This window comes from Alexandromys fortis, unplaced genomic scaffold, assembly GCF_014885135.2.
Source record: "Alexandromys fortis isolate MF-2015 unplaced genomic scaffold, M_Fortis_MF-2015_v1.1 scaffold_17, whole genome shotgun sequence".
NCBI lineage: Eukaryota > Metazoa > Chordata > Mammalia > Rodentia > Cricetidae > Alexandromys > Alexandromys fortis.
In genome coordinates this window covers 15,158,494-15,177,716 of record NW_026067896.1, presented here as the reverse complement: position 1 = coordinate 15,177,716, position 19,223 = coordinate 15,158,494, and the positions used below count along the sequence as shown (strand labels likewise).

Below are 19,223 nucleotides of genomic sequence, written 5' to 3'. Positions count from 1 at the left end.
TCTCCCTCTTTATCAAATATATATTATTATCATATTAATACTGTAAATATGACAGGATGAAGGGAGGGATCAAAAGAGGCTCATTTGCTAGCAGATTGGGACCACAGACATTACTACCTCATGCTAGCAGGAGAATTAAGCTTTAGCCTTTGATGAGTAGAGTGGGTATGGTTTTAAATGAAGCCAAAGCTTGTTCTGAGGGATGCTTTCTTTCCTTTGTGCTACATGTAGACATATTATTCCATCCTTTTTGTTCTTAGAAATACCTTGATTTTAGGAGCTAACTGGGTAGGCATTTGTAGAATAGAATATTTGAAAATTTAACATGGTTGTAAGACAACTCTTTGCCTTTTTTAAAAAAAATCAAATTAGGATTAGAAGTGAATACAGGAATTTTCTGCTTGTAGTCTGTGTTACTGAGACGTGAAGTAGAAAGTGTTGTTCCTCAATCTCAAGGTCACAATTTTGTCACCTTGTCATAGTACTGATTCACAAGGTTAACTTGGTGTAGGAAGCACCATACAAGTGTGTAGGAGAGCAGAAAGACAGGATTGGACTTTGTAAATTTAATATGTTTAAATCCATAATGTTGACAATAGTGTCCATGTCACAAGATTATATATGCTATTCTACTTAGTCCTCTTCATAAAGAATCCTGTGCAGTACTTAGCTGTAGGGTTATACCTTATACCTGTATTGGGTATAATTATATAAACACCTATCGTGTTAGGTGCTTCAAATTCTTTCCCAGATGGGAGAGGATATTTTATTTAGCATATTTATATTTATATCTTTATTAAAGCCAGGTACAAGAGGCTCATTGTATGAAGAGGCACAAGACATGGGGTCTGTGCCTCTTCAAAGTAGTTATCTAGTAGGAAGAACATACACATAAACATCAAAAAGTACCAAGGCCACCTGTGTAAAATCTTAATGGGAATGTTTGAGTTCCAAGATCTTGTGGTTCAGAAACGCCACAGTAGATACTTCAGGATGGGGACGGGTCTTATCAAAGACTCCCAGGAGAAACTTGGTCTGCACTAGGCATTTTGTCAATATTTATAAAACACAGGTTCTCTGAAATGACACACCAAATGGTTTGTGTTTGTAGAAAGACATATGATTGGAAAAAATAAAGAGGCCAGACTGTGAGCCATATTGTGCTTATACTGTACAAATTGGAGAAGCCCCCTAGACTTTTTAATTAGGACAGGAGTGGATGTTTCGCCAGTGTAGAGATTGGTTGGAATGGAAAGAGAAAAGGCGAAGAATAGGACAACTTAGGACAAATCACTGCAGTGGTTAAAGAGGCATATGGTGGTTGTTATGGAGAGGACAGGAAAGAGAAAGTTGGCATAGTATATTAGAATAAAAAGCAAAGCCTAGGCTATGAGACTGCATCTCCAAAACAGCAGCAACAAGTAATAGGTAGGATATGAGAAATGACTAAAGTTTGCAAAATCTCTGCATTAATTTGTGGGCTACTAAGCATAATAAAAACTCAGATCTCTAGGAATCAAATAAGAAAGCAGAATGTGGTGGAATACACCTATATCCTCATCACTGAGAAGGAAGCTAGGGTAGCATTGCAAGTTCATGCAAAGTGTTAGCTGCAAGATGATCTTATTGGTATGATTTCACAGACATGTACTTTTATATTTCAAGTAGAAATACAAACACTTCAAAGATGTGAAGGTATATATTGGAAGCTAGCAATAACTTACTATTGTCTCCATCATATTCTTGCCTTCTGTGAAGATGACATGCTCAAAAATCTGTATGAAACCATTTACAGTTCAGATCCTAGAAAACCATTAATTATCCTGTGTGTTCCTAATAGTGAGGAAACAAACAGAAAGCAAAGAAAAATTTTACATTCTAGAAATAACCATGTAATGAAAACTTGCCTTTCTAATCTTCTTCCTGACCAATCTTGGTCTTGATGTACTATTTAAAACATCGTTGTTCTTCCTTAAAACTCACATTCCTTACTGCAAACTAAGCTAACAGAACTGAGAATACAACCCGAGAAAGAAAGTGTGTGGAGTTTACAAGATTTGTACTATTTTCTCCTCTATGCAAGGTGACACAGGTGTTAAACACTAAATTACTCAAGGACTCAGAATTGGCTGTTCATGAGGAAGAAATACATTGTTCTTCTGTGAAGTATATCAGACTTTTGACCATTTATTCTCAAATAAACATACGGGACCCCAAAAGTCATTTACCGATCGAAGTGTATCCTTTTCTACTCAGAAACACTTGGGAAATGTGTCCTGCTTGTTTGGTGTGTATTAGCTAAGACCATGCCTGAGAACTGACATGACAAACCCTTGTGTCAAAGTCAGAGAGGATCTTTCCACGTTCGCCCTTCCTCACTGACAATGCTTGTGGCCTATGATTGTACACAGGTTTGCTACTCTGTCTTCTGACTTGCTTAAGTGGGTGTAAATGGTGAACAGTTTGGAGATAGGATTGTCATTTCATGTTTTTATATAAAAATGGACAACATCCAAACAGCTCATTTGATAAATGAACATAATATATCACAGATGATTTCATTCCATATTAACCTATACTTTCTTAGCTTAAACTGAAAGATTAGGAGTGAAATTGGATCTCATTCTACTTTTAGTCGTGGATACAAATCATTTGGTTTTCAGAATCCTCACCAAATAACTTTCTGATCCATGCAGCCAGTGAGAAATTAAGTATTTTCAAAAGAAACATTGATTTTCCCCCCTACCTTGTCAAAACCTTACAGAAAGCTTTTATATATACCTAAAGTGGAAGCCTTCTTCCATAAATGCAAAGCAAAGAATAAATAACCAGGTTTTCTTGTCTTGTTAAAATAAGATAAAATGTGTCCTACTGAAATCATAGAACAGAAGTGTGGTGAAAATCTTCCCCCAGAGTATTTTATATTTGGTTTGAGAGCTATTCCATAGCATATTAGTAAACAATCAGTAATCTTTTAGCTAAAGCAAAGATAAATGAAGAGTCACAAACTACAGTCTCCTGGTGTGTGCAGCTGAGTCTTTACATTTTTCCTAATGAACAAAGATAAGAAAAGTACAGGTGACTTTAATGTGTAAAATCCACCTTTCACTGCTAGCCCTAGAGGAAAAAATTAAATTACCTACTCAAGCTAATTCTGTCGTTGACAACCAGGCCTGCATAGTCTCTGGCTTCAACTCCATTTTGTACCACTGTTTGGACTTGTCTGAACTAAAAGACTACAGAGGCTACCTCAATAAAGCAATCATTCCTTTAAAAATTTTTATTAATTTTTGGAAAATTTTATATATGACTACTGTATTTATAAATTTTCCTCATTCCTCCATCCCACCATGTCTGCCCTCTGCCCCTCTCAAATTCATGGCCTGTTTTTCTTCAGTTAATATTGAGGTGTGTGTACTTGCACACACTCAAGCACACATATGGAAAAGTATAACCTGAGTACATTACTGTCACACAGATGTATATTTTTTAGGGCTGACTACTTGATATTAGCTGATTGGGGGGAGGGTGGCATCACTGAGAAAGACTGACTCTTTCAGCAGTCAGAGCCTGTGGCTTTTCGTCTAGGGCTTGGACCCTGTGAGATACTCTCCTTCCACATCAGCATGTCAACTGCCATTGTCATTGTTCCAGTCTTATTTAGGAAACCATATCTTTGAGACTCTTCTGTCCCTATGGAAGACACTGTTGCATAGTAGGTACTGTGTCCTCTTGAAGTTACAATCTTCCTCTTCCCTCTCCCAGGATACTGTGAGTCTTAGCTGTAGGGGTTGTGTTCTGGATTCACCAATCAAGAATGAGCACCACACACTTTAAAAGTGTTTCTGGCTCTTGTTAGATTTTATTTATTTATCCACACCAATGTATGTGCTGTAAGCTTTTGGCAAAGCTGCTCCCACCTCAGCACTGCTGTCTTGAAGCTAGGCAAGTCTGTTATTGGGGGCTATCTTTTGCGCTGGAGGGTATTTTTTCACATCTTGGGCCTTTATCTCTTACAAAAGTAGCTTTCCCCCATTTATAAAAAATAAAAATGTCTTCAGCCATTGCCAGATGTCCCCTAGGAACAAAACTGTCCCCTTATTGAGAAGTGCCTTGTGGCGTTTGAACAACACTGAAAAGCTGAAAAGAACGCACCTACTCCATTAGTACTTGTTAAAAATTAAACCAGCGCGGCAGTTGTGCTCCCAAGATTTTCCCATGGTAGTTAACGCTTGTGTTTTGAGGTGGATATCTCGCACTGCATTGAAAAATTATTGATTAAATTAACTTGAAGGCCAAGCCAACCATAACACTTGGGTTTGTAAAAGTTTAACATTCTTATGCTTTAGAGAAAGCCTCAAGTTTAGTACATAATACCATTTCCTTTTGCTCAGTTCATTAATATCCCATTTCAAAACAGAACAATTGAGAATTTAAACACCAAATCATCACCAAACTATTGTATTATCTCCAGTGTTCTCCATGAAAGCACTTCTCACAGTGCATTCTAAGGACCATGGAAGCCCCAAGACCTCTCAGAATGATGATACCTGCACTGATGAGCTTAACAGATGTTAATCATTGTATTCACCACCACCTCATAGTTAAAAGAGGTCAAGTCCACTGAACATCCTTGAGAAAGCAAAGCAATGGTTAATTCTGTATATATCAACACATGTATGTTTTTAATATGTGACAAAATAGAGATATAAATACTTATGTAGGTGGACTTCTTTGCCTCACCAGCCACCCCCCAAATAACCACACAGAGACTTAACTATTGATTATAAATGTTTGCCCAATATCTTAGTCCTGTTTTTTAGCTAGCTCTTATAACATAAATCAACCCATTTCTAGTAATCTGTGTGCCGCCCCAAGGCTCGTTTACCTCACCTGTGAACTTCTCATATTGCTGCTTCTATGTCTGGCTCAAGGCTCTCAGACTCCACCCTTCTTCCTAGCATCCTCCTAGTCTGTCTCTCCCACCCTATCTCTTCCTGCCCACCAACAGGACAGCCAGCTTTTATTAACTGATGAGAGCAATACTTATTTAGAGTATACAAAGATTGTTCCACGGTATACTTGTGCTCTTAGCATACTTGTGCTCTTAGCATTTGACAGTATCCATAAGAAAAAGCATGTGAAATATACAGTTACTACAGTATAACTATCCTTTCTGCGATACCTTTTTATTAGAAGATTTCAGTTATTTTCCTTGGGGATCTAGCATTTTTTTGATCCCCTTGCCCTTTTGACAATATCATAGCAAATAACACTTGTAGCTGTGTTCTTCTGTTTCTTATAGAGTTCCCTTCTGTGTGATAAAAGCTGATTTTGCCCCACACTGATGTCTATGGTATGCAGCTTTCCACGTACCGAGTTCTTATCTGACGTACTTCAGATGATTCCCCGAAGCCTGACTTGGGTTCTAGATTGTTCACTCATTTAGTTTTAACTGTTTCCCATCTATAAATCATATTTGAGTAGTCTAAACATGTTTTTCATGTATTCTAATTTTTGTGTGATAATTTGGAGACTACTGTTCTCGATTTTAGACTTATTTTCCTTAAGAAAATAATGAACACATATGCTTTAATTCTTTGCCGCAAGGATGAACTATACACTAGACTTCTAAAGTGTTATTTTGGTTTCAAAATATAGCTTGAAGATGTGAAAACTAAAACTCAGAGTAGTCAACACTTTCCAAAAGCTACACAGGTAGTCAGGTGGGACTACTGAGATCTGAAACAAGTTGGTGTCCTCTGTGAGTACCAATGTGCCACTGTGTGCATGACCTCACCTGGAGATGCTGGCATCTTAGCACAATGTTATTCAGAGGTTAAATGAAAGTCTCCTCATGGCAGTAAGCCATAATGTACTACAAAATATTGTTTAAAATTCATATATATACATATATTTCATACATATGTGAATACCATATGTAAAATTAGTAAAGGAAACTTTATAGACTTGACCTTAAAAATCTTTAAACAGTGTGCTCATTTTCCATAAACTAAATATACAAGCAACTTGCTGCTTCCTAAAAATAGATGTCAGTTGAGAAGAGATTGACTGAGCAGGAATAGGAGCATCTTCAGAACCAGAGGCTAGGGAGTTTTGCTCCCCTAGCAAATTACTGCACTCTGTGTCATCCCAGGACCTTCCTACTTCAGTGTAGAACTCTGGCCCAAAGCAGCTGCTTTACCTTACTTCTACAGTCACCAGAGGGTGTGGCCAAGCACATCAGTCATCTCAGGAGATTCTCAGTATGCAGTCAGTTCACTTGCCCAAATCTAGCAAGGAATCGATACCTTGTGATATGGAGTAAACAGAAGGTCTGTTGACAGTGCTCAGAGAACAATGTGAAACCTAGAGCCATTCCCAGAACTAAATGGCGGGTATGCTGCCCTATTGATTAAGCCACTAGATAAACAGACACTTGGCAAAATGTAGGGAACTTCATTTGAGGATTAAATTTAGGGTGAACCTTGGGCTTAATGACTGACTTACTAGAATTATGACACATTTTTGGTTGGTTGGTTGTTCCTTGAAACGGGGTCTCACAGGGTTTCCCAGAACTGGCAGGTCGCACCCTGGTCTCAGGTTTGTACCAGTCTTTCCATTCCATCCTCCTGAGTATCAGGATTAGAGGGACAAGTAACAACTCCCAGCTACAGTTACTATGTTTCAGTTTTTATTCCTAAGTAAGTTTCAGTTTTTATTCCTAAGTAAATTTAGCAACAGAAAGACTTCCTTGTTGTTTCTAATAGATCAAAGTAAAGAAACTGCTTCAGTTGTCAATGCATGGATTTTTTTTTTTTTTTTTTTTTTTTTTTTTGCACTTGAAATGCAGCACTGTCCTGGGCTGAAATGAAGGCGTGCATGGAGGATGGAGAGACAATTGATACCCACTACTTTACTCCTGTATACCATCTTTTGGGGAATAGAGTGAGCACAGTTCAGAAAGAGAGAGTGTGTTTATGTTTGTGAACTGTCTTATGTAAGTGATAAACAACATACTTTAACATGAAGGGTTGTTCCACACTATTCGTGTTTTTGAAAGCCTGTTTGAGAGTACTTAAGAAGATAAGGAATAGGCAGTGTCATTTGAAGCAGGAGCCTAGAAATTCTTTTTACCTACCTACCTACACACACACACACACACACACACACACACACACACACACAGATAGGAGTTCCTTAGGATAGTTCAGTATTGAAAACCATCATTACCAATATGAAATATAATAGTTAATAGTTAATCTCCTGTCTTTATTGCTTCGGGGAAAAGATAAGCATCCATTGTTCTTACTGAAATTTTAAGAACTTTAAACTAATAAGTGTTACACTGTACACAGTCTGTGGTGGTAAGAAGTTGGCACAGTGGCAGGGGAGGCCTGGTCAGAGGGTCAGGCTAGCTCATGCTCGGCACTGTTTGCCTTGGGACATTCTGTTGTGTGAGAGCAGGATGGTCATTCTCGGGGTTGAAAACTACAGTTTTTCCAATATGTACAGTAATGTTTCTGGAATAATCTTTTCCTAGTCATAAGAAACTATTGTTTCAGCTCGGATCAATTTATTAGCTGGTGTATAATATTTCCTATATTAGAGAATACTAATGATTCTTAATTAATGTAAGATCATAAAATAAAGAGGAAAAAAGACTGATGTTCTATGCAATTAATGGGATAGAATTTTGGGATGTGATAGAAATATTCTTTCTTGATTTTAATGGTAATTACAGGTCTAACCCATTTTTTAAAAAAATCTTGCTAATTGCACACTTAGAAAATAATGCATATTATTACATTTAAATAGTAATTATATTCTAAGTGGACTACAACATTAGCTATTTCACTTCATATTTTATTTTTATTTTATTACTGTTGTATGTTTTTGTTATACATGCATGCAAATATGCAGGTGTGTAGATACCAGAGCAGTTCATAGGGTATGTATCATCTGTCACTTGCCACCTTTCTGACTTGAGACAGAGTCTCTCATTGACTGGGAACCTTACTGTTTCAGTTAGGCTGGCTGTCTGGGGGAGCCCTTCATATCCACCTGTTTCTGTACCCCAATGCTGGATTATAGGCATGCACAGTTATGCCCTGCTTTATGAAGGTGGTAGGGATTTGAACTCAAGAAGGTTCTCATGTCTGCTGGACAAGTGATCTTAACCACTTAGCAGTCTTGCCAGTTCCTGCATTTCATATTTTATGTAGAAAAATAATATGTGTTTAAATATATTTAGATAGGGCAAAAGACAATTCATTGGGAACTTACTAATGTGGAATAAAAAGGTAAAATAAATACATGCTGCTCTATTCCTTTCATAGTGGTGACAGTCATGACACTGTTTCTCCTCTTCCTTTAGCCCTGGAATGCGACCAGATGTGAGCTCTCCTCCATCTAGCTCCTCAACAGCAGCGGGACCACCTCCCAAGCTCTGCCTGGTGTGTTCTGATGAAGCTTCGGGATGCCATTACGGCGTGTTGACATGTGGGAGCTGTAAAGTCTTCTTCAAAAGAGCAGTGGAAGGTAGTGTGTGTTTTGAAGAGTTTCATGTCCGTTCTATTTTGTTTCTATTTCTCACAGTACAGTTTGGACTGTCCATTGTATGCAAAGTCCACCAAAGCTAGACATCCATTTAGGGCCAAGCATGGCGCCTCTCATGTCCTCCATTGGGAAGGGGAAGGACAGGAGGAAGGAGCAGAAATAGAATAAACTGCTGAAAAGTTCAGTCTGAGAGAGAACTGAAGAAGACACTGTGAGGAATACTGCTACGTGAGCTGACAGTCGCTGAGTCTGAACAGTCAGACAGCAGTGGCTTTCCATTCCCCATAAGCAAGTTGGTTTCAAAGCTGCCAGCTCCCCCGGTCAGACAAAAATGAGTGACACCAGGAAATGGGAGGTCTCTGCTAATAAGAGGTCATGCTAAGTACTATAAATACCATTAAGACTTGATCTGCCTTCAGGGAGATCAGGGTCCACTTAATAAAGTCAGAATTAACAATTCCAAGTACAGAGATTATCATACAGAGGTAGTCTAGAATAGTGATGTTTTGAAGAGGGTGACTGCACTGTAAAAATGATACAGGATGACCTTGTGCTGGTGGGTACACACCCCAGAGAGAAAGATTAGTATTAGAGATAGTTTATATACCATTCCTAAAAGTTAAATTCTTAATGGAATTAAACCAGAAAATAAAACTAAATTAACCTCTGAAATATAATATCACTACAGTCCACTGTTCTTAATTCTTATTTAAAATTAACTCTTTCACTTATTTTTAGGTTAAAAAAATAGTATTAGCTGCACTATTTTTTAAGAAATTATTATTATTATTTAATTGTCTCAGCAGAGTATGGTGGCTAGATTCCGTGATTAGCAAGAAGACCTTTAAATGTGTAATGGGCATATTTTGGCTCTCTTTCTTTCTTTTTTTTTTTGGAGACAGGATTTCTCTGTGGCTTTGGAGCCTGTCCTGGAACCCAGCTCTAAAATTCTATACACTTTGGTACTTTAACTCAAATCTTTATCTAGTAGCATTTCTTCCTTAAAAGACAGGTATATTATATATTTAACATCACATTTTAACACATACTAGAAATTATATTTAACCCCCATATTGGTATTATAAATACCCAAATATAAATATGAGTAAGTTTTAAGCACTTATTATTTATATAAGATGTATTGAGAGTAAATATTTTCTTTATTTCTTTCTATTTTTCTTTTTGGTTTTTCAAGACAGGGTTTCTCTGTAACAGAACTGGCCTGTCCTGGAACTAGCATAGACCAAGCTGGCCTTGAATTTGAGATTTGCCTGCTTCTTCCTCCCAACTACTGGGATTAAAGTGTGTGCCACCACCGCTGGGCACGATATTTTGTTTTGTAATTTAAGATCCTGGGAGTTCTCCATTGTTTTCTATGCTCCTCTGCCCTGCCAGTCCCTTTTTTTAAATGTCATTTTACCCACAGTATCTAAATTTATTGTTCACATGTGGAAAATGAAGTCATTGATAAGTGCCTACCTTATGTTAAGTACACACATACCAAAACAGTTATGGCCCTGTGAGCACTTAGATCCTAATAGGATCTATATCCAACAGAGGAGCAGTCAGGTTTGAAGAGTTGGCAAAGCTGGGATTCCAACAGTGGTCTCCAGGTAAGGTGTTTGGGTCAGGACATTGACTCTCAAAGACACATATGACAAGCCTCTGACGCCTGCCAGTTTATAATATAGGTGGATGCTGAAATAAAAGTAATTACAAGAGATTTAACCAGTAACTTCTGGTGTGTTGAACACGATATTTGCATAATTACCTCTGAGATTTACAAACTTTCCAACACTTCATCAAAGAACAAACTCCAAAAGGTTAATGTTTTCAAGAACAGGATTTTTGTATTTTTTATTTTTTTGGCACCCCAATGGACCATACTGCTACCAAGAAGTTTAACCTGATCAGATTGCATTACATTTAATCCCAGGACAGTTTGTAGTCTGCATATTTTACATGACCTTTGTTGTGTTCCTATCTTCATACCAGTTTGATCTATGAAATATTTTATTGGTCACAGAAGTCAGCTTGGCATGATTTGGGAAGGGACTACATTACTGTGTATCAGGGGACAGAAACGTCAGGTATCTTTTAGTCTGACAGCTACTCCTATCATTAACAGCAAGCCACAGACACATGCTAAAAGTAAATTTCAGCCAAAAGTAACAGTACCAGCAGTATTGAGAGGCTTCGGCGATCTCAAGGCTCTTCACTTGGTATTGAGAAATTAAAAGGAAATTTACCAGGTAGCAGGAAACAGGAACTCCAGATACCTGTCTTAAAGAGATGGTTGTTAAATTACTATTAGTAGTGCATGTTCATTCCTTGTGAGATATTGAACACCAGTTCCAATCCCTTGTTTTATAGTAAGGAAGGAATCGACCAGTTGAACATCGTATTTTTATTATGATAGCCTGAGCCTGTGGTGAAGAGTCACACTACATTATACCCTGGACAGAGAAATCAATATCAGCAGAAAATGCATAGCTGAGCCTTTTAGCTGATAGAAAACAAACAATGGCTCTCTTCTACTCTAGAAGGAATTTCTCCCATAACTGCAGGATACTAGTGTGGGGAGATTCTGCAAGACAGTGATATGGAGATGTTCTTAAGGGGTGAAATTTTACTGTTTCAGCTGTGCATGCAATCTCTGCAGGGTTTTTTTTTTCCTTTTGCTGCATGATGGGATTTTTAAGAAGGATTTAGTTTTATTTTATGCATATGAATGTCTGCCTGTGAGAACACCATGTACATGTCTGGTACCTGCTGAGGCCAGAAGGCATCTGATTACCAGGAACTGGAGTTAGACAGTTGTGAGCTGCTCCCAAGTGGATGCTGAGAACTGAACTCAGGTCCTGTGCCAGAGCAGCAAGTGCTCTTAACTGCTGAGTCATCTCTTCAGTCCTACAGAATATGATTTTATTGGGTTAGTTCTTCCATTTTGTGTCCAAGAAGCCAGGAAGCTTACATAATACAGAAAGGATGTCAGAGAGCACAGATATTTGGCATGGAAGAGTAGTCCTGAAATAAAGCGAGATGTGTAGCCATAGTCAGCTCTGTACCTCATCAGTTAACTGTGTACTCCAAACTCGTATTTAAAAAGCATCATGATTTATCATATCAGGAAAACAAAACACTTTTTAATCCATGTTTTAAGTTGCCTAGTCATTAAAGAAAATGTTCAGCCTGGTGAGCTGACATTGCATTTCTTTAAATATGATGAGAAATGTCCTTCCTTTCTCAACATCTTGCCATCCCATCTAGCTTAAGTAACATGGAATGTCAGTTATTGGTATGTCTATGTGAACAGTCAAGTCTTAGGTAGGAAATTTCTACTCCCTCTGCCTTTCAAGAGGACAAGGAGAATGTGGACGTGGAAGACAGAAACACGTTTAGTCTTTTCCTTTTTAATGTTCTTTGAAATGTTTTGACAGAGAATGACAGTTCTTCAATACTGGGTACCAGGAAATTTAGATGCTAGCACTATTTTCAGTCAGCATTCGAGGTCACAGGTGACTCCAAACATCCTTATATTCTAAAAGCATATTAATCTTTGTGAGCTTTCTTAGTTTGTGATTTATGTAACCAGTTGTTAGCAATTTGTAACATTTCACTTCATTTAAAATTGGGAAGAAAGCCAGGTGGTGGTGTAGCACATCCTAGCACTCGGGAGGCAGAGGCAGGTAGATCTCTGTGAGTTTGTAGCCAGACTGATCTACAGAGTGAGTTCCAGGACAGGCTCCTGAGCTACACAGAAAAACCCTGTCTCAAAAAAAAAAAAAAAAAAAAAAAGAAAAAAAGAAAAATTTTACCTACATGTGAAGGTATGTTTATTAAATTCATTTTTCATAGGCATTCCCAAATATTTTTAAGCCTGCTTTCTCTTTAGTCACGTCAACAATATGTCAGAAATAGTAATAAAGCAATCCCAGACATTGCAGACGCCATCTGTAACTATTTTTTTTTCATCTGTAACTATTAAAGGAACTGTATAAGCAGTTTTAAAGTGCTGACTTTTGGCACAGGGCTTATAGAATACAGTTCTGTCTCAAAGTATATTTACGATTTGTACACATCTACCTATGAAATGCCTTAGTAAGGCTGGTTTTAATTAACTCTGAAATTTGTTGAACAGAACAAGTTCTCTTAACATTGGATTTCATGTAGACAAACACACTGATGATGCCTTCCTTAGTCAGTGACTTTGTATCTTGATCACATTTTGCTCAAAATAAAAACAGAGACTAGGCTCTTCATAAAAAAATACCCTTATAGATCTGTGTAATTTTAACGATGCCCCTTTTGTCTCTTTTAGGACAGCACAATTATCTTTGTGCTGGAAGAAATGATTGTATCATTGATAAAATTCGAAGAAAAAACTGCCCAGCATGCCGCTATCGAAAATGTCTTCAGGCTGGAATGAACCTTGAAGGTAATGGAGATACCTAAAAGGAACTGTCTAGCTACCACATGAAAACTGATCACTTCTGATTTTTATAAAAGCAAGCAGATGTAATCACTTAATGAACTCCGTTTATACATACTTAATTAGCATAATATTATATTATTGTCCAATAAAACATACTGTATAATATTTTGGATTTTTTTCCATGATCATATCATTTATGTATTAATTCATCAATTTTGTTATATACATTGAATTTAGGACAGCCAGAGTATATATATTAAAGAAATTATATAATACTGAAAATTACATAACTTGAAGCAAGTTTGTTTTCATCCTTTTAAAACCATTCCCTAAGGTTGAAAAAGTATTGTGTATGAGATCTATTTCATGTTCCTCTCTTTTTTTGGCATTTCAAAAAAAGTACACCTTTTACTTGAAAAGTATGTTTTATTACAACTCTACAAAAAAATTAAGGCATTAGTGGATGGTTTTGTGGTTTAATTATAAAAGAAACTAAAACTACTTGTAAGTTAGAATTTGATATCCGTGTTTATATAACAAGTTATATAATCAACACTTAATCTCACTTAGAAACTTTCCTCTGGAAAAGTTTGGGATTTTGCTGTAGTTGAAGTAGCAAGCTCTGAAAAGTGGTGTCTTATAACTCACATTAGTGTTCACTGTTATTACGGTTCTTCATTTAACAAATACTCAGCAAGTAGAAAGAGAATCCAAATTCAGTGCCTGAGTTTGAGCAGCTTACTTTCTATTTAGGCACAAAGTCAACCACAAAATAGCGTGGCATGCCACAAAAGGAATAATGTTGCAGGGTCAAGAGGAGAGGCCATCAGATTCTGTCCTGAAGGTTAGGGAAGTCATCCTGGAAGCTGTAGAGCTAACTGTAAATATAGACAGTTAGCAGGAATTAAATAAGCAATAATGACAAAGACTAGTCTTTGGGCTGGAGAAATGGATCAATGGCAGAGGAATCAAGTTCACTTCCCAGCACCCACATTTGACTCACAGCTGCCTGTAACTCAGTTCCAGGGGATCTGATAGGCAATCATGTACTCATACCCTTTTCAGACATAAACACATATAAATAATTAAAAATGAAAAGAAACCTTTAAAAAAAGATTAATCTTATATTGAGAGACCAAAGAAGTAAGAGTAGCACTAATTTAAATGAAAGATATTGATATTGAAAGAATGGTATTCAGCTCATTCTCTTTATGGAAGAGACTCCTAATGCTACCTTCCATAGAGTGTGCTGCTAAATATAAAGTCCAGGCCCTCCAGACCATCCCAGAGCTTTTTAAGTTGTTTAAGATGGACAGCTAAGTACTAACACATTAAACATTGCTTTAAATAAAATGATGGTTGTCTGTTTCTTGAAATTACAATGGTTACAAAAATTAATTTAAGTGTATATTTGTATTCAATGCGAAATGCTTAGTCCTAGATGGCAGACCTATAGCAAACTTCTTCCTCCCAAGACTCAGGGATCACTGCAGAAGAGAGGGTGGAAAAGACTGTAAGAGTGGAGGCAGTGGATGACTATAAGAATCAGTGCTCTCCAGATGTGGCAGACAGCTGCACATAAGAACTAACAGCAGTTATGGCAGCATGCACAAGACCTGGGCAAGCTCAAGCCAAATCTCAGCATGGAGAGAGGAATGGGCACAGAAGCCCACACCCTAGCCAAGCAGCTATTGAGTGTAGCCCCTGACAGGTCACCCCTCTCCAGGGGAAGGATGCACATCCAAGAGTGAATGGACAGCACACATTGTACTGGATGGGCTTTAAAAGATAATAGTGAGAACAGAGTTGGGAAGAGGGTGTAGATCTGGGAGGAATTAGAAAAAGGAGTAAATATCATCAAAATACATTGTATGAAATTCTGGACGAATTAATAAAAAATGAGAATAAAAATAATCTAGCACTTAGGAGTCAGGATCAGAAGTTTAAGGCCAACAGTAGACTACTGGCTCACTTTTAGGGGAAACAAATTACAGGAGTGAATGCCAACGGATCTTTCCCTTCTAGAAACAAAATTTCTCCGTTTCCATGCCATCATAATTACTAATAAAAAATTCTGGAGCTAGAGAGAGGGCTCACTGGGTAAGATCACCTGCTAGGCAAGCATGGAGATCCACGTTTGGGTCCCATTACTCACATAAAAAGCCAGGCATGGTTATGTCCCTGCCTGCTAAACCCAGCACTTTGGGAGATAGGGTGGGTACAGGAGGATATCTGGGTTCACTGGCTGCTAGTCTACTCCCACTTCAGTGAGAGAGCCTGCCTCAAAAAGAATAAGGTGGGGAGTGAGAGTTGGACACCCAACTTCTCTATGTATATGTGTTTTCTCCCCATACACATGTATACATACACCACACTCACACTTGTGCATAACAAACATTCACAGATACATGCTGTCTTAAGGTTTCTATTGCTGTGAAGAGACAACATGACCATGGCAACTCTTCTAAAGAAAACATTTAATTGGGGCTGGCATATAGTTCAGCAAGGCAGCAGGCAGGCAGACTTGGTGCTGGAGTAGTAGCTGAGAGTCCTACATCTTACAAGCAACAGGAAGTCTACTGTGACACTGAGAGAAGATTAAGCAAAAGACCTCAAAGCCACACCACCTGATAGTGCCACTCCCTATAAAATTATGGGGGCATTTATATTCAAACTACCACACATGCCAAAAACTTAAAAATAGTTTTTTTTTACTTCTTTCAATAATAGTTTCAGAAATCAAACCCCTCTTGTAATTGGAAAGTTTGGGCTACAAAGTTGATTCAGTACATTTCTATTTTTCCCAATATCCACAGCTCGAAAAACAAAGAAAAAAATAAAAGGGATTCAGCAAGCCACTGCAGGAGCCGCACAAGAGACTTCTGAAAATTCTAACAAAACAGTAGTCCCTGCGACATTGCCACAGCTCACCCCTACCCTGGTGTCACTGCTGGAGGTGATTGAACCTGAGGTGTTGTATGCAGGCTACGACAGCTCTGTTCCAGACTCAGCCTGGAGAATCATGAACACGCTCAACATGTTAGGTGGCCGCCAAGTGATTGCAGCAGTGAAATGGGCCAAGGCAATACCAGGTAAGACACAGGATGGCAGGAGTACAGAATGAACAAAGGCATTCTGGCTTGGGCTTGGTATATTACTCAGTGGTATGCCATTTGCTTACCATGCACAAGACCCTGGGGTCACCCCCCCTCAAAAAAATACAGCTGTTCTAGGGCTCTTTAGAATTTATATCACCCTAATCACACAGAAAATCTTGTTTCTCTTACTCATAAGGACAAATGAGAGATCTATAGACACCATTTGGACACCCATAGCATTTCATTTTAGATAAGATCGTGTATCTTCACTATGACACCTGGAGGAGAACATTTGGAAACCCCATTCATTTTGTTTGTTTGTTGCTTTTGAAATTGATAAAGTGGGTGTGTTGAATTTGTCAAAAATTACTAACGCAAAATCATTTTCACTTTTTATTAAATGAAACATCACATCTAATTGTGAGGCAGTTCTAAGCACAAGTTTCATGTTGGATTTTGGTGTAGTAGAATTCGGTGTCAAGCTCAGCCCTGACTTTACAGGTGGTGGGATTGGCAAGCTTATGGCTACACAGGTAAAGGAAGACTAAGTGACCTAAGCACCATCACCCCCACCATTTTGGCAAAGGACACAAGATAGGTAGCAGGGAATTTTAAAATTTGAATCCATTAAGAAATATACTAAGCTAAGACTCTTGGCTTTCTCTTTTACCATATACTTTGTATATATTTAAATAAGCAAAAGTGACAAAAATCCAAGCTATTCATACATTTTGTTAAACCATTTAAAAGTTCTGAGTGTCTAGGTGTTGATCTGACAAATGCTATCTGTTAAAGGTCACCCCCCCCCCAAACAAGGCCAACTGATCAACTAGAGTGTTTCCAATTTAGGGTTCCGAAACTTACACCTGGATGACCAAATGACCCTCCTGCAGTACTCATGGATGTTTCTGATGGCATTTGCCCTGGGCTGGAGATCATACAGACAAGCAAGTGCAAATCTGCTGTGCTTTGCTCCTGATCTGATTATTAATGAGTAAGTTACATTCATACTGTATTTTCCGCAGCTGATGTTCCCATTGGGTTATCATAATGATGTGGTCCTGAGTCAATCCCACCAGCTCTCTAGATCTGGACAGACTTGAAGCAGGCTTGTTTGTCAGTTAGAACAAGGTAGAGCAATTCTAAGATGATGTGCACATGTCACATTATTACTGTCTTGAGATAACATTTACAAATGCCTTTGCTCCAGCTGGATGTGGTAGGGCACCCCATTAATAACCCACATCTCCTGTGGCAGAGGCAAGTGGAGTTCCAGGCCAGTCTGGGCTACATACTGAGTTCAGGACAGCCAAAGCTACATAATAGATACCATGGTTTAAAAATCAAACAAACAAAAAACAAAAACAATTTATAGCTTGGGCATCTCTGGAGTCTTGATGTCAATACAGTGTGGCAAGTAACAATAATAACTATAATCTTATTGTACTATTGCTTTAATTTATATAACCCTAATCAAGAAGACAAAATGAGTATGAGAAAATTCATGTGGAGCCCGTAAAAACAATAAGAATGTGCCCACTAAGTAGATGTGAAGTGCTGCAGACATGGAGACAAGAGGTAACGGTTTGCATGGCAAGGCTTAGAACCTCTATGCCCTAGATTGCAACAACTGTGCTCAGGGTGTAGCTCAAGTGGTAAAGTTTTTGTCTAGTGTGTATGTCCCCAGCACAGCATAAACTGGGTGCAATGTGTATACATATAATCTTAGCACTGAAGAAATGGACATAGGAATAATAGAATTTTTTTATTATTCTTAGCTACTAGCAAGTCTGAGGCCAGCCTGGGCCACGTGAGACCCTGTCTAAAAGAAGAAAAAAGTATATATGAGGAAACATAATATGGAGATTTTTTTAACTGAAGAACTATCACAACTCATCAGTTTCATAACTCAGCCATTGTCTTATCCTTTAGGCCTATGCCAGTATCTGTGCTTATGACTGCCGCTCATGCAGCTATGTTTATCACTGGTTTGTGTTTTATTTTGTTTTGTTTTTGAAACAGGGTTTCTTTCTGTAACAGTCTTGGCTGCCTTGGCACTCACTTTATAGACCAGGCTGGCCTCAAACTCACAGAGATCTGCCTGCCTCTGCCTCCCGAGTGCTGGGATTAAAGGCGTGCGCCACCACTACCCACATCCTCACTTTCTATTGACACTTTAACTGGTCATTCCTCAAATGCACCCTATTAGTTCATGTGAGACCAAATATAACCTCTCCCATAGAGCCCTGGTTGCTCTTGCTCTCTGTTTTCTATCACTTGCCTTTGTGCCAGTGACTTGTCCTTTCCTAGAATGCATATGAGTTCATACCCAGAGTCCAGGGGGTATTCTCTGAAGAAAATAGAGATTATCCTTTATTGTCTATTTATAGATTCTTCTAAGCGTTCCTCCCAGAAGTAGTGAGACCATAAAGCCCCATCAGCACACCATCATTCAGGTACAATGCATGCGATGACAATGACTACCTGACAGGTATCCAGAAGAGCAGTGAGTTCAGGACCCAATGCTGACTAATGCATAGAAGAGTCAGAGAAAAGGGAATTGGAAAGTATTTGGGACATCCTAAAGAGGTTGTGTATAGCAAGCATTCCTTACTGTATGTACCAGATTTTAAAAAAAGAAATAAAAAGTGTAGGAGTTACAGAAGTGCGTCTGTTTGAGCTAAACATTAAGTGGGAGAGGCTGGAGCAATGACACAGTTAAGTTCCTGTTTTATCTTACATGTTTAGTGGGGACCAGATGAGATAACCGAGGTATTTTTAAGGAGAGATTCTTAGGGAGTATGTCAGAGCCATTGTTATGAGGTAACCTTGATTCCAGAACCCTTTTCTTTGAGCTACTGCTGGGTAATTTATGGGACACACATCTCAGAAGGTACAGCAGAGACTTCCCAATGGCTGGAAAGTAGTAGGAAAAAATCCTAGCTGAAGAAGTTAATCACCCAGTGAACGTTAATATCGTCTCCCCACTGGTGGCACTTGTCATTTTCTCCTGCCATATTATAAGTAGGTGGTACTTACCAAGTGCCAAGCAGTATTATAAAAACACGAAATAAAATAGTAGACGAAATGAATAGTGTGGCGGGGTGGGGTGGAGTTGATGGGAGTTTTTG

At 38.3% G+C, this 19,223-nt stretch overlaps 1 protein-coding gene across 5 annotated transcripts in view; it reads left to right on the top strand.

The window, feature by feature from the left end:
• Nr3c1 (nuclear receptor subfamily 3 group C member 1) overlaps nucleotides 1–19,223 on the top strand; it is a 93,983-nt gene that overhangs the window by 64,003 nt on the left and 10,757 nt on the right. For 4 of the 5 annotated variants that reach the window (XM_050161158.1, XM_050161169.1, XM_050161147.1 and 1 more), the window contains exons 3-6: nucleotides 8,378–8,544; nucleotides 12,881–12,997; nucleotides 15,811–16,086; nucleotides 16,942–17,086. In XM_050161158.1, the coding sequence (XP_050017115.1) occupies nucleotides 8,378–8,544; nucleotides 12,881–12,997; nucleotides 15,811–16,086; nucleotides 16,942–17,086 (705 nt within the window). The remainder of the gene's footprint in view (nucleotides 1–8,377; nucleotides 8,545–12,880; nucleotides 12,998–15,810; nucleotides 16,087–16,941; nucleotides 17,087–19,223) is intronic. The other variant, XM_050161184.1, reaches the window with a different exon arrangement.